Source organism: Labrus bergylta, chromosome 11 (genome assembly GCF_963930695.1).
Source record: "Labrus bergylta chromosome 11, fLabBer1.1, whole genome shotgun sequence".
Classification (NCBI taxonomy): domain Eukaryota; kingdom Metazoa; phylum Chordata; class Actinopteri; order Labriformes; family Labridae; genus Labrus; species Labrus bergylta.
The window spans coordinates 11,107,433-11,123,878 of NC_089205.1; the positions used below are offsets into that span (position 1 = coordinate 11,107,433).

General features: G+C 38.6%; 1 protein-coding gene across 3 annotated transcripts in view; it reads left to right on the top strand.

Moving 5' to 3' along the window:
• kcnab1a (potassium voltage-gated channel subfamily A regulatory beta subunit 1a) overlaps positions 1-16,446 on the top strand; it is a 93,247-nt gene that overhangs the window by 46,786 nt on the left and 30,015 nt on the right. For all 3 annotated transcript variants that reach the window (XM_065960342.1, XM_065960341.1, XM_020642883.3), the window contains exon 2: positions 16,205-16,248. In XM_065960342.1, the coding sequence (XP_065816414.1) occupies positions 16,205-16,248 (44 nt within the window). The remainder of the gene's footprint in view (positions 1-16,204; positions 16,249-16,446) is intronic.

Consider the following 16,446-nt stretch of genomic DNA (forward strand, 5'->3'; position numbering starts at 1 on the left):
ACAGATGCTCATGTTTAGCCTTTTTCTTCACGTATGTTTTGACATGAATGGACACCACTGAATTTCAATAAAAAAATGGACTTGAGCGTGTATAACGCTTTTTTAGTCTTCTGACTACTCAAAGCGCTTTAACACCGCTGGTCACGCCTACCCATTCACACAGTGATGTCAGAGGCTACTATTTAAAGTGACCATCATAAGTAACTAATCCCTCAACATTCACACTCTGCCGATGAAGCAGCGGGAGCAATTTGGGGTTAAGTGTTTTTCCAAGTACACATCGGACATGTAGGGGATCGAACCCCCGACCATCTGATTGAGACACAACCGACTCTAGTGAGCCACAGCTGTCTGGCTAATAAGTGACACCAAGTCTTTTATGCTTTGCTAAAGTCACTTGGATTATTGTATGCAGAATGAAAGGCTTTAACTCACTCAGTTAGATTTCATCTGACTGTAAGATAAGAGGGATCTCTGTACGAGCTCCCCAGCTTTATGCAGCTGAATGCGATAATTAGAAGAAATACGACATAGCATGGTTTTATTAATTGTGTTTGACTTACACATTGAAAATGCATGTCCTTTTTGGTAGCAGACAGGGGTTGAGGGTTACAAGAGTTGCGGTTAGCTGCCAATACATATGAGTAGGTTTCAAATGCAACTTTATTTGTAGAATCCTACTGAATTTTAATGCCTCAGTGCTGCATTGAAGCATTCCTTGTTGGCTCTACCATCCATTCATGTGATGCTGGTGTGAAACAATGATTCTCTAGTGTAGTGGCCATGATTCAGTAGATGAAAAAAATGCTGATCTTTCTAAATAATTAATTAGAAGACTGGGCTCATTGTCTGATAGACATTGACTCAATATTGTTTCCCTACTATAATCTGCATTCATTCACCACTTGAATGGGAGGTTATGTTAGATGGTTTGATTGTATCTCTCAGTATTGTTCTCATATTCACAGACTAGAATACACATAAGTCCCCATGGAGTAGCACTGTAATAATGTATTCTTTGCACCAAACTATTCCCAAAAGCATGTGATGTCTTATGAGGGTTCTTTCTATGCGTATAGTTAACAACAATTGTCATTTATGGATTCATGTCGTACCATGGAAATGACATTGAAAGGTTAAATGCTCTCTTTCCATTCCCACACTGAGTCACATAATGAAAATGTAATGTAAATCAGCACCCCTCAAAGCTAGGTTTAATTCCCAACAGTATATAGAGTAAATCAGGAAGAGCCCACTTTGCATATGACAATCAGAAACGCAAGCTTCAAGAGAAAAATGTATGCAGGGAAATATTTTTATAAAGTCAGAGTAGAACAACTTTTCATGTTTTTAAACATCATGACCTTGTGCTCTTATCTTACAAAGATTTTTTAAGACCTTGATAAATGATCCTTTCTCCTGGACCCATACATCTCAAACCCCTGACAGTGTTTATATGTCTAATTTGTGTTTTAAAACTTGTATACTTTGATTAATTGTATGCCGTGAAAGATATCACATCTATTGCATGTCTGTTGGTCCAAAGGATCACTCCTTTCTGTTCTTATGGTGAGGATTATTTCCTTTTGTGTGTGTGTGTGTGTGTGTTCATTCCTCTCTGAATGTTTATGTGTGGGAAAAACATCCTCATTGTGTTCAATGTGTGTGTGTGTGTGTGTGTGTGTGTGTGTGTGTGTGTGTGTGTGTGTGTGTGTGTTTGTTTGTGTACTCACATGTATCTCTTTTATTGATTGAAGTTATAATTAGTGTAATTAATGACCCAATAGGATTAGTTAGATCAAGGGTCTCTTGGCTTTTGCTTAGCCTTCTAGTATTTGCTTCCTTACTAGTGCTTTATTTAAACTTGTGTTTTGACTTTAAAAGAAACTGCAGAGGAAGTTTGACTTTTAGCTTGCAACCCACTGCACGTTTTTATACTATAATACACTTTGCCTTGCTTGAGGGCATATTGGCAAGAGGAGTATGAGATGCTAGTTTCATATCCTCTCATGTATCTCCATTCAGTTAAAGAATCTTTGTGTTGCTGCAGTCTCGTCCACCTCCTTCTGTCCCTGGCTGCACCCTGAATCCACCAAACTAACCATGTGTTCCCGTTTACAACCACCGAGTTGCTGCTCAGGTGGCAACATCAGGCAGATATATTTTTGGACCTTAGACAGAAATTCCTGCTGAGTTTTGTTTCACTCCTTTGGCCTGGCAGACTTCCCTGTCTCTCTAATTGATTCTTCCTTTTTTTTTTTTTTTTACCAGGCACAATGCAGAGTCATCACTACAAGAAGCTGAGGATTCAGTCTGTATCAAAAGATTGACCTTTGAGAATACATTGTGTACCGTACTTAATCACTGCATAAGAGTCAAATATTTTGTCAGCAGCTTGTTAATCCTCGTTTGGTTGCTGAGAACTGAATGCAAAAATATTCACTAATCCCTATTAAAACTGGAGGAGTTCATTTCTGAGCCTGAAAAAAGTTGATGTTTATTGTGCAATTTTAAATCATTGGGAATCTGATGTGGCTTGAAGTTTATAAAAGTAAAGAATGAAGAACAGCCTGTTTGTGTTACGCTGACACATAACAGTTAAATACAGACTCATTTGGCCTGACAACGTTAAATTAAACTACTTCATGTCTTGTCATCCAGCAGATTGTCTGACCAGCTGCTCATGTTCATTTTGTGGAAGGGCAGATCAGCATGCTTTCAGAGCAGGCTGAGAGCTTGATCCTGTACAAAAGATTCACTGGAGATTCAAAGATAACATAGGAGGATAATTGCACTCCAGGACCAAACCAGTCAAAGGAATCCAGGCTGAACAGTTTCATAAATCCTCTGTACAACTTTCAAGGTCCCCAAATTAATGAAACTTTCGTTTTTCACAATTTTGTTGTATGTTATATGCAGTGCTTACACATCACTGTAAAACCAGATCATGGCTTTTATGTTCACAAAGAACAAGTATCAAATCAAATATTCAGATAAACTTAATTATTTTCAAACCTGAGACCTGGGGTGGGGGGGGGGGGGGGGGACTCTTGTAATTGTTATTTTACACTGAAGCTGTTCAGTTGAAACCACAAAAACTGTAGCATTACATCACAGAATCTATGCATTAGAAAGTGATGTCTATAACTAAAAGCTCAAATTCACAATTTTATTTTCAGCACATCATCCCCACAGTAAAAGAACAACAGGCCACAGCACCTTAAGATATGCTGCTTTTTTATGTTTGGTGCTAAAATCCAATTCTGTTTGACACAGCAAGATCACAGACAACTTGTCTTAAGTTATTTATCACAAATTAAATCAAATCAATAGCCTACATACATTTTGACTTTGATTTGGCCAAATGTTGAAGTTAATTCTATGTATTTTTCACGAAGTAATCCAACCTACAGTTCCTTATGGTGTGTATCATTGTTTAAGATTATGGCTGTACTGTGTTGTTGTCACATTGCAGATGGATGAGAGGCACTGATTTCAAAATAAAGTAATACATTTATGAGTTAAGTAATTTTCTGTAGCATCCCTCTCCTTCAGTGCAGCATTGATGTCATTTCTAGTGCAATAGCTTTAATCTATTTATAATCTTTTCTCATTTTATCAGTCTGACTGAGGCAGACAGCCGGTAATTGTTCCTTTAATTATGAGAGAATGGTCAAATTACGCACTAAATGCTCCCTTTCCTGTGAACGCGAGTCTGTAGCAGAAGCCTTAGTTAACAGAGAAAGTTCATTACCAGCTTTGTGACATCCAATAGCTCCAATTACAACTTCAGGCCTTGTTCAGTCTGCGTAATGAAAGTCTAGGTGTATTGAGTATGCGTCATGGTACCCTTCTGAAGGGAAACACATCCTTAACCTGTTTGTGAAAGATGTGAGCCAAAAATAACAGACACGTAACCCAGAATGGCTCCCGCTGCTTCGTCTGCGGCGTATAAATGTGTATGAATGGATTAGTTACTTCTGACGGATGTGACTACACAGCAACCTCTGCCATCAGTGTGTGAATGGGTGTGAATGTGTAAGTGTGACATTTGATTTGTCAGAAGACTAGAAAAGTGCCTTATATGAGCTCAAGTCTATTTACCATTTACAAGTATGATAATAGCTTTTAATGTCTTTTTTTATCTGATTGAATGTAGACACATGAATGATTCTTGGTGTTTGCACACTTACACAAAGCTCCAGAAAACCCCCCCTATGGGTGTGAACATAACAAACACATTTCTCCCTCCAACTTTGAGAGAATGCATTAAATAATTCACCGTTCACAAGCAGGAAAGGGGTGGTGACGTTTATATCCTGTGACTGGCACACAACCATAGACTGTATGCCACTGGTGTGATCTCCATCTACTTATTGAAACTGCCTCATTATGGTTTCTGTTTGCCAGTATGTGCCTCTTCGTTCTTTTATTGATATTTTGAATGTTTCAAACTACTCACGTCCGCCACTTCCATGTCATTCATTCTATGTCGTGTCTTCCCCCCTGAGAAATGATCAAAGCTACATAATTAATGCAAGTTGAACATATAAAAGCAAAAACTCTCCCCTGCCTAGTAACACATTGCTCTGTCACAGTAGCTCTCAGTCCATATAAAGCCAGTGTAGGTTTGTATTCAGGTCTGACACATTATAGAATAGTTTTGATGACTCCAAGTTAGCAAATATTTGATTAAGAAAGTTATTATTGAAAAAGAGAAAAAGACGTGAAATAAGTGCTGATATCAATTTGAGAATACCTGAACCTTTTACATTTCCCTTAGATAAGAGTTACTTGCTCTGTAAGGATACTCAAAACTTGAGATAAATTCCAAAGAAAATTTAGGAGGATTCGACCAAAAGTGAAGCTGCCTTAATGCCTTTCCTTGAAGCCGAACATCATCATTAGCACTGAACTTTGTATTCACTTTTTAAATATGATATCAGGTCTAAAGCAGGTTGTTGCACTTTCCTAACCAGGGCAGAATATTGTAGTTACCGTATAACATTTTAAGGAGATGACCTACACAGCCTGGAAAAAAGGTGTTTCAGTTTGCTGCTTCCTGTGCAAAATCACAAAAAGACATGGTACTTAATGAGCTGGTCTCATTGGATGCTTTTAAGAGGATGTTAAATGACTTGGCGGCAGACACATCTGGCTGTAGATGTTCTGCTGGATATATTTATGGTTGTACTTGATCTTGACAAATCTTGTTATCTCACTTTACAAAAGATCAGGTAAAATACCTTAATCTGTGATGTATTATCTACAAAGACCACAGTATGTATTTACCTGCGGTTTGGCATTTCACTACATGCAAAATTAAAAAAAAACACTTTCATTAAACCATTAATTGATTAATGCATCAAAGTTTCCCTCCACGTTTTGGTCAGTAAGCCCAATTGAACAGCTGGAAAGCCAAAGGGATTGTTATGTTGCAGAATCTCTTTCTTTAAATGCCGTAAAGCAGTGAGCACGTGTTTGCTCACTGTTTCATGTCTCATGTGTGAGTGTGTGAGTGCGTGTGTGTGTGTGTGTGTGTGTGTGTGTGAGTGCGTGCGTGCGCGCACGCACGCACTCACGCACGCACTCACGCACGCACGCACGAGTGTACAGTCCAGGCATCCATTTTATTTCTTTTACACATAAAGAACGCTTTTCTGTTTTGAAAAAAGTGTTTTGTTCATCATGCGCGAGCCAGTGTATTGTTCCACTTTCTGCTGCATTTTTTTACAATCTTAACAAGTTTAGAATATAGATCAAGCAGCTCCTGTGCCGTTGTCATTTTGCCCCTAAGCAACACTTCACTGTGTGTTTCGATAACATCCATATCTCTGAACTCAACAGAGGTTTACTCAGAAACAAAAATCAGTTCAAGCAGCAACAAAAACACAGGTTTCAGACCTTTCAAAACAGAACTTCAACCAGATATTCTGCACAAGTTTGCTTTGTTTTGCAGCTGTTTGAAACACCTTGGATTTCCCTCAGCAACTCTGAAAAAAAGTGAAATTCATTATTGTGGAAAGCAAGTGGATGGTGGATGATGGATATCAGCTTGGTTCTGTCCCGGCAACTAAGATTAAAAGAAAGAATGACCTGAATGTCTGCCAGAAATGTTTTTTGGTGTTACGGATCTCTGCTTGCGGAAAAGGCTTGTTCTTCTTCAGAAATACTCGCTTGACATAGCTGTGGAAAGCAGCTGAACAGCAAGGCCACTCGACAGCAACTAGATCAGAGACTTTGGCAGAGTGATTCAGTCCTGAAATGTGAGGATCTTTGCCCACGCAGCCACTCTGAGTCACTGCAGGCACATATGGGTTGGTCTTGCTCTTGTCTTATAGTAACCATTCAACAGCTCACACACACACTAATGTATAAACACACAACAGTATGTGAAATGCCTTCCACTCAGCCTCTCCTAAGAGCCAAGAACACCATTACACATGTACAGCTACATGACCGTTTGTTCTCAGAATATGAAGCTAATTGTGGGTAATTTGCATTTTGAGTACCTATGTTCATGAAAATTTGCCTCAGGAGAGAAATCAAGTGCTTTGTGTATATGTTACATAACAAAGAGACCACCGGGAAAGCAGTTCTGTTTGACATAGATAAGGGATAGAGGTGGCTACATAACAATCCAATTTTCCTCTCGGTGGTATGTTTTTAATGTGGGGGTTGAATAATAGTGCACTGTAGGCCCTTTATTATTTTCCTATCAGAGAACTGAATACATTCCTCATGTCCCTTTAACTTGTCTACCTGTTCTTCTTACAGGTTTTCTTCTGGCTATAAGGTCAATTATCTATCACTGTGCTGGCCAGAACACATTAAGCAGGTTTTCAAGAAAGGACATATGTTTTGGCTACATGGAAGTGACAAAACAACATCATATCTGTGGTTTATGAATGCTTAGAAAAATATGTGTTATTGTACAACAGGTTAAATTATTTGGCGATCAGATTTCACATTTGACGACTGAAACGTTTTGATTGAAATTTTTGGTATGGTGTTACAAGATTTGGATACTAAAAGAAGAAAAACTTAACAACATGTGGACCAGATGCTGCAGCTTGAAAGGCAGTAAAAAGGTGGGGTTTTCTTTTGCCCTGAACAGTCAGAGTGATAATTATTATCACAAGTTTAAGAACTGCATCAGATCACAATGACCCACAGCCAAAGCAATATGGAGGCCTATGAATTAACCAATGCACTCTGTGTTTATATGAATACATTCTCTAGGTGTGTATGCTGTTAAAAAATGTCGTCAGGTTGCAGAAAGCCAGTGTCAAGTGAATGAGTTCATCTTGCTGTTTCTGTGAAGTTCCTTATTTTTTGAAGGTGATTAAAGGTGGTGTTGAAGTCATTTAGTCCTGAGAAAAATGCTTAAAGAGACACATTTTGTACTGTTTTTCTTATAATATGTTGTTGATTTCATTATCACATGCTGCAATCTTCCAGTCACTTGGGTGTTGTACACCCTAGGGGACATGTACAGCACAGCAATGCATATTTGCACTGAGTGATCTCACAAGCGCACATGTGCTCACAGGTACCACTACAAATCAAATACACACAATTACTGACCTCGTCACAGTATATATTGCAGCTGCAACTGTCAAGGTGTCAAAGGACTGATTAGCTGTAAGTGTACTTCCCAGCGGCAGCGGTTCCATTCGTAGTGTTATCTCGCCCCGCTTGCTCGCTGACAGCTTTTATATTACTCCCATACACAGGCTGCTGTATCACTCTGCTGGTACGTAGGATTTGAGAACCATCCCCCTCATTTCTTCACAACCCCCACCCACTCAATCTTCAGGCTTTGATAAGCATGAAATAGCCCTACTGCTGAGATTGCTTTTTAGTTCATAGAAACAGTTTATCCCATATGGATGCAGGTACAGACACAAACAGGCACAACATACAAGCAGGTGCATGCATAACTGAACGTGTGCACATATGTATTCAGTTATTATGTATGCATGTGTGCATGACTGCAGAGGCATGTTCACACAACTACATGGGCTTACATATTGCTTACTTTTCAAATGTCTTTAAAGCACGGGCAAAAGGTGAGTGACTGTTGTGGGGTTACAGCCTGCAGGATATTACAACACATCGATAACATGGTGGAGGTGAAGGGGGAAGTTCCCTCTGTGGTTTATTGGTTAGTTGTCTTATTGGAGCAATGATACTTGGAAAACTAAAGGTATGGTTTTATATATCAGTGTTCAGTTGAAAAATATATGTAAAAGACGCTGTCGGCATTACAAGTTAATCGTGATTGATTAAGGTCTGATTTCTTTTTTTAAAATCCTGATTAAAGGCATGCTATTTTGTCCCTTTAGGCGCACAGTGGATAAGCCCCTGCAGTGTATCATGACTTTGAAAGGCTGATTTTACTCTAAATACTCCTAAACAGCTCAGTTGACGAGTCAAAAGTGATATCCACCCTTAGACATCGTGACGCTTAAGCCTGGCTCACTCTGCGATTTATCCCCGATTGTATAAAATCTGGGTGGCATGTCAGCTCACACTGTACGACTGAATGGCTTACGACGCCCGACCAGACCTTGAGATTTATGTGCTCACACTGTACGACCCGATTGTCGGACACGGCCTGAGAGCTCACACTGTACGAGTGAAATCGAGACGGAACGTTGACGATTGTTAATAAAGTTTAATTTGAAAACTCCAACGGACGGCGGTTGGTGAAAGAGAAGGAAGTGAAAGTTGTTGTAGGATATAGGATATAGGAAAGTAGATACAATCGTAGATATATGGATACAAGTTTCAGAAAAGTGCTGCACTGATGATCTGTACCAAAACAAAAACAACAAACAAAACGTCGGGTTGCGTCCTGCCGCTGGTTGCCATGACTACATTATATAGTAGTCAGACACAACTTCTGCCGGACCCTTTCAAGACGTAATCGTCAAGATTTTAAATTCTAAATATCAAACATGTTTGAAATAAATCGGTCGCCGGGCAGATCGGGGACTTTAAAATTGGATCTTTGTACCACTCACACTACAAGATAATCTGAGCAGATAATCGGCTCCGAGCAGCCTTGCGTCGGGAGAGACCCTGCGATTTTTGGGAAGAAAGAATCGGAGCTCAAATCGGCCCGATTATCCTGCAGTGTGAGCCAGGCTTTACTGTTCCATCGAGCTGTTTTCATTTAGATTTTGATCCAAAAAAAGTTCCTTTTTCTGTGGCTAATTAAGTGTTGTAACCTTCTATCTACCAGAAAGTTTTATAAAAGCAAGGTTGAAATCAAACAAGTAAAGCACTTTCAGCTCAGACATTATAAACGTTCAAAATAAAAGCCTAACAGTTTTATTTTTAAATACAAAATAATGGAATTTCAAATATGGGATTTAAACTGGGATCGATTGCGATTATTTTGAAATTCAGCAATTAATCGCAGTTGAAAATAAATTATCGTTTGACAGCTTAACTACTTAAAACATAAGTAAACCTTGAATTGCTTGGGAATTTTTTGCTCTATTGTGTATTTATACAGAAATAATACAGCATATCCTTTTGATGGTTGAAACAGAGAGGATAAACTCTGTTTGTTCGATTGATGTGGTGTAGATCAGGTTTCATCTCTCGCTATACGTTTTTTGTTGTTATGGGAAAAGACATGATCATTAAACTTAGAGAGGAAAAAACTGATTGGTATTCAACTTATTTTAGAGTGTGCAGCCACAAGATGCTGTTGCCATAGTAATAAAATAGCCTTATGACTCCCATGCAATTAAGTAGTGATGACTTTGCTGAAAATATGATAAAACTTTTTACTACAGCAACACTGACATGTTAATAATTCAGATAATTCAAGAGGAAAGTAGTCACAAGTGTGTCTGCTTACCATTATCTTCTGCTAGCTACCTGATATCAGAGGGAACATGTATAATAAACTAAGAAAAAGGGTCAGTGTATGGGCAGAGGGAGGGCAGTTGAGAGGCAGCAGGTGATGTGAGAGTGGGGAGTGTCAGTTATCAGATCACTATCAACAATGATCCATCACTATTTTCTCTGCCGCCAAGTGTATCTTTATTGCACGCCTAAGTGTTCGATACCAAGTGGTACATAATTAATCACTATACACAACCATACAGTTTCCCTCTGGAATCACTGCTTTTGGGATATGTAGTTCCAAAGGTTCAGTTTATCAGCATCGTGTTGGCTCTTTTCACTTTCTGCTCACAAGTTATTTTTTGTTTGATTCTTTCCCCTCATTCATTTTTTAATTTTTTTTTTATGTCCATTCGGCCAACATATTTACATTAAAGCTCACACAGCTCTTATCACTTGTCAGTTGGGACATTTATTAGCGAGTTTTCAGCATTCTCAGCTGTATTTCACTGAAAACGTGAATAGTTGGTTTTCTCAGCAGATCTGTTTTCATAATCAATCTCCCTCTCTTGATGACTCACTCTATTAAATATGGAGAGATAATTAGTCCGCACAACATTATAATTATCTGCAGATGGCTCTCTTTGCATCTGAATTGAAGTCATTAACATATAGGAGCCTTTTACCAGCAGAAGATCTTATGCCAATATATTATTACAACTTGATTGATTATATCAGATTCTCTCTCCCTAAATTGCAACTATACAAACTAAAGTAATGTGAATATTACATTCTACTGTCCCTTCTTTCTAACATGAACAGACCTCTGATTTGGCCCACTTGGTCATGTAAAGGCTGCAAAAATGATACATGATTCTTAGGACTCTGAGGTCTGATGGGTTTCTAGGAGAACAACAAAAAACAAAAACATTAACAGCAGCTATGAGACAAAAAGGAGGAGTTCTTCTTTCTTTCTAGTTTTTTGCTAAACTGCTGCATGTATCGGGAATCTTGACAGGCATCACCAAGTTGAATATGTTAATGGTTGTGATCGAATTGTGCAGTAGAACAACCGCAGATTTTTTATGTTTTTAAGATGTTGGCAAATGGATGTAAAAGAGAGTCAGGAAGACAGTCTGTGTGATGTGAATGATGCCGACACATGTTTCCTCAGTATCAGTTCATGATAACAATATTGACATGCAATACATTGAGAGGGGGAGACATAGACAGGAAAGGTTGTTGAGATGTAGAGAGCAACAATAGAGTAGTGTAGGTCAAGTGAACAAGACTTTTATAACTTGATAGACACATCAAATTATATCAAGAATGCAGTCAAATAAAATGGTGAGATACAAAAAAGGAAGAGAAAGCAGTGAAGGAATTTTTTGTAGAGGCTTATAAAGTTATAAAGACCTTGAAAGAAACATGAGGCCCAGCAAGGTATCTACTGCCATCTGAATATGGTGTGAAGTGTCGCCATAGACAAAGCAAGGTGTGATGCCAGAATTTAAGTGATTACGTGACATGATAACCTACTTTATCTGGAGCTCAGGTGGCCTTAGGCATGCACTTCATACCTTCTTTTGTGTCCCCTATCTCCCAGTCTCATTCGCTCTCTCTGCCACACACATACACACACACACACACACACACACACACACACACACACGCACACACTCACTCACTCACACAGACTGTTTTACACTGGATGGAGAAGTGTGTCAGGCGTTCTCTTGTGGCCCGTAACTGTTTTTTCAGAAGTGTAAACAGCAATTTAATGTTCATTTTCAAAATTGGTCACAAAAGTGAAAGCAATCCCTCTGGAAGTCATTCACCAAATCACTAAAGGAAAAGCACACCCACAAATAAAACACTTTTATTAAGTAAACTCAGAAGAGCAGCCAAGTCATTTTCTATGCTGTACTAGTTTTATCAGAATAAAGCATACACACAATACCTGTTACTGTGTCAATAATTTTTTTTAAAAGGGATAAGGTAGCATTTTTGAACCGAAAGTGTGAGACATTTAGAAGTGTGAGTGTGTATACACAAAGCATAAAATCATTAAATGTGACACTCACCTTCATACATGTTTTGATTGTTGTATATACACACCAGTGTTTGTCTCACTTCCTGAAAATCCGCAGAATGTCAGATGGAATCATTTATTTTTCATGTCATTATAAGATGAATACACATAGAAAGATTTGATAATGTGCCAACGCCTTCTTAGCCTTCCTAGCCAACTTCCAACTGTGTAGTAAACACTAATTCTGCTTTAAATGCAGCCTGGAAGCAAAATCTATTTATTTCTTCCTGAAATCTTCCCACCCACCCACCCACCCATCCAACCCCCCTTCCAGGCATGAATGAGGTTATGGGCAAATAAGTGACATGACAGAGCTGTGGGGAAGACTGTGAAAACATGCAGGAGACAAATAGTGTGTATTTTGGCAGATGAAGAGAGAGGATGATATTGCCATAGTACCCGGGGTATTAGAGAAAGTCATTACTGTCTATCACCGGGCAAAAGAAGACATGTTGAAGATAAAGATAAATACATTTTAATAATAAGATAAATAGCCTTTTGGAAAGGGAAGGCTTGTTATGGTAGATGTGTTTGGTAAAGTGGCTATGAGGGTTCATATTTCAATAAATATTTGATGGGTAAAGACGGCTGCGTGAGCATGCGTGTGTTTAGAGGTGGGGGTTTGGATATTTTCATGTGTGGCTATAAGTGTTTGCATATCTGTTTAGAGCCATATGAAATAGGTTTTAAATGAGGAAAATGATCACATTTTCCCTCCATCTCTCATGTGGCTCAATCTTGTTTTCTTCTTCTCTGCATTATTCTCTCAATCTCATCTGTTCTCCTCTTTTCACTGTAGCTCTTTCTTTCATCCATCTTGCAATCTATCCCAGTGAAAGCTGAATGGGGGGGGGGGGGTGTATTGTGTAGGTTCAGCAGTCTCTGGGCCAACCAAGCTGAACTGAGAAAAGTAATTTGTTCCTTTATTACTTCAGTCAACACGGGAGAAAAAGGTCAAACAGTGAGTAAAAGAAAGTAGACTCAACTGTTCCGCTTCATCCCTTCATACTGTAACATGATTAGCAGTGAATGCATGTTAGTTAGCAGCTGCACAGAGGGCTTACGTTTATTCTGTAATCTGCTCATTGAAGTTTGTTTTAGAAAGTAACCTTGAGAAAGAGAGTGACGGTTGGCTTTAAGTTTTGAGAACCATATGCCAGACCTGACAAACAGAACTTAACTCTATGTTAAGTGGAGAGTTAAACATTAGCCATGAAAACGATCACACCGTCACTCTGTCTAAACTGAATGTTGGTTATTATACCACTCATCACAGTGGGAAGGTTTTTTTTTGCTTTGTTAGGAGATCTGTCTCCATCTGCTGCAGCTCCAGCCAAGCTTTTCTTCTAGTACCTGAAATAGAGTTCACCTGGACTGTAATCATTCACACAGCTCACAGTCCCGGCCAGGGAACAGCGACATAATCATTAATCGCTGGCGGGGCATCCAGTGCCTGACTCAGCGCCTCCAGTCTCCATCATCCAAATTTTAAAAACTGTCTGACTTGACCATAGGCAGACCTTCACTTTAAATGTTTTAAAGGATTATCTTCAGCATAAAAAGCAGACTTGCATTACTTTTTATCCATACTTTTCTAACCTGCTCGCTTCTGTTCAAGGTCACTGCGGGGGCTGAAATCAGTCAAACATTCATTCAAGTTAGCTGTCTTCACTTTACTTTGATAATCCACCTAATGATAATCCATTAGGACCCTGAAATGCCCAAACTACTAAAATACTACGATAGAAATGATAGCCTGATCCATAATGTTAAATTGCTATCACATGTATTAATACATTATTATCTCCTGTTGCTTTCCCTGCTGAGCTAAAGTAACTCCTGTTCTCTGTTCAAGAGCACCTTGTCCAAAATGTTGGTGTCCTCTCTGGATGTTTTGCTGTTTACAGACTATCCAATGCATCATCCAAAAATTGATTTGCTGAGGGTGGCTTAATTTTTACAGCCAATTAACTATTCTGATATTGAAGGTTATAGAGGTGACATGTCAGCAATGAATAATCTAAGTGGTTTTGACGGCTGAGTGAAAGCGGAAGATTGCTGAAAGCTGTGAATAATGTACTCTTCAATCAATACACAAGGCTGAGCCCGCAACTAGACTATTTTAATGAGGCCATATACGTGTTTTTTATGCAAACTAAGAGAATTATATAAGGATCGAATTGAAATTTAACTTCTTTATAGGGGAGTTAGTAAAGGTTTATTAAAATGTTGAATTTTCTATTTTTAGTAAAGTGGAGAAAACTATCTACAGGGCCTTTTAATGCATGTCCCTGAGGACCAGGCTTTCAAACTTAAGCCGTTTCAGCAAGAGGCAAATCAAAGTGAAAAACAAAACATTTCTTTTTTTCAGGAATTAGTGGCGTTTTCTTTTTTTGTTTTGTTTGTTGTTTGTTTTTTTAGAATGCAACAACACTTTTTGTGCCCTAAAAGAGACAGATATATTATCTTCACTTCTGTGCACTTTAAGTATCATGATCTTGACCTTAAGGAGTTGCACAGACCTTAACCGTGACATAGAAAGTTTATCAGTACTCACCTGCTTTTGTCTTGGAGAAGCCTACATAGTGTGAGTCACAGATGTTTCTTTCTTGTTCCTCTTTTCTTTCCCCTGTGTGATTAATGAATAGCACGATTGGAAATAAAAATGACAACATGATTTTTTTTTAAAGATCGATTCTAAGCTCTCTCTATGAATAGGATCCCTGAGCCAGCAAAAACAGCAGACATAACATTGAGTTAACTGGTCTCCCTGGAAAACTGTGCCACCTGTACACGCTGGTGAATTGGAGCAGCGGTTATAGCTCAGCACCTGCTCAAAAAAACAGAAAAAAAGTTTGTGTGTGTGTCCTGTAGCATCAGATAAGTCATCCGTCAATGGACGCTCTTTCAGTACATGACATGACAGCCCAATAACTGTTCGTCAAGCTTGATTGCACATGGCAGGGATCTGCCAGTCAGTCACAATACAGGAACAGACAGAAAGGACAACCTCTGCTGTACTACTGTAATCTGAGAGTACAACTCTGCCTCTCCCAATGTCAAGCATCTTAAAGTTTGTTTTGGTTTACTCCAACCAATGCCATGACAATAATTACATGTGATAGAAACTAGAAGTTATAAAGAACCTGATATTTCCCTCATTAGTGGAGACCAAAATAGATTTAAAAAGGGATGAATATTGATCTCAGATTTGCTGTTTAACAAAAACATTTTACCAATTATCTTCAATGGTTTAATGTCAACGATATTGTATTAGTAAAGTAAAAGTTGAGGTAGCAATAGAAATAATGATTCTGTTCAATAAATGTTTTCACAATAATAGTTTTCACTCTTCTCTGAGTGATATTCAGCTGAACAGGGTTACATTTCAGATACTCTGGCCAATTTAGATAGTGTACAATCAGCATATATGTTGGTTAATGAGTTTGCAGTGGCACTGGCAGGTGTGGGTTTATGGAAGGGGAGGACTAATTACTGTATACTTCAAGGGGATTCATATGGATCAAAGAAGCAGAGATTGTGTGGGGTTTTAATGACACCTAAGAAAGCTATTAGCAAGCTAATTATATGTGTTCAATACCTATAAGACATGCAAGTGCACACACTGTCACAAACACACCTTACCTCCGCCAATATACAAGCTTTGGTTTTCATGAAAATGCTCCACTATTGCTGATGCTGTTTAGATTGATGGTTTCCATTTTACCTGAACAGTGCTTTAATTCTGGGTTTTTTTCTTGATTGTCTTTGTCTCTCCTGGTTTGTTTCCTTCCTGCCAATCGGAAAGTATCATTAAAGGGCCAATAACCAACTCTTTCCACTCTGATTCCTCCTTATACATATAAGCCAGATGGATGGTTGACGGTGTTAGATCCTCCACCTTGAAGTCCAGAAAGTAGATATTCAATTTCCTGTCATGGAGCTATTTTGAGTACTGTCAGGTTGCCATGTCTGATCAGAAGCAAAGCTGCATTCAGCCTTCTGTATTTATAAAAGGTCTGTTTGCTATTCACCTGACTGTGAGTCGTCTCTTCATGATGTTCATTTTCAATGTCAAATCCATTCCAGGAGGACATTTTCAAAAGGATTTCTACTCTTAATGTAATTGAGTTCACGGTTGTTATTGGTTTCATTCGAGGATTGAAGTCAAATACAGGCGTGCAATGTTGGTGTGTATACATGAACAGTACAAGAAATGTGATTTTTTTTTCTTTTCTTTTTTTGCAGGAACCTTGGAAAGTCAGGACTCAGAGTATCTTGCTTAGGACTCGGTGAGTAGACTCTCTCTGCTTTACCAGTTATGATTCATCTAATTATCAGTTATCAAAAACCCTCTTTACAGACTATCTTTACAGAATCTGTTTCTATAGCAGCATGTAGAACATTTGTAGTTATAGACCAGCTTTGCATTAAATATTGTGAAAAATCCAATTTGACAGTGTTTTTGAACATACTGTATATTTGGGTAA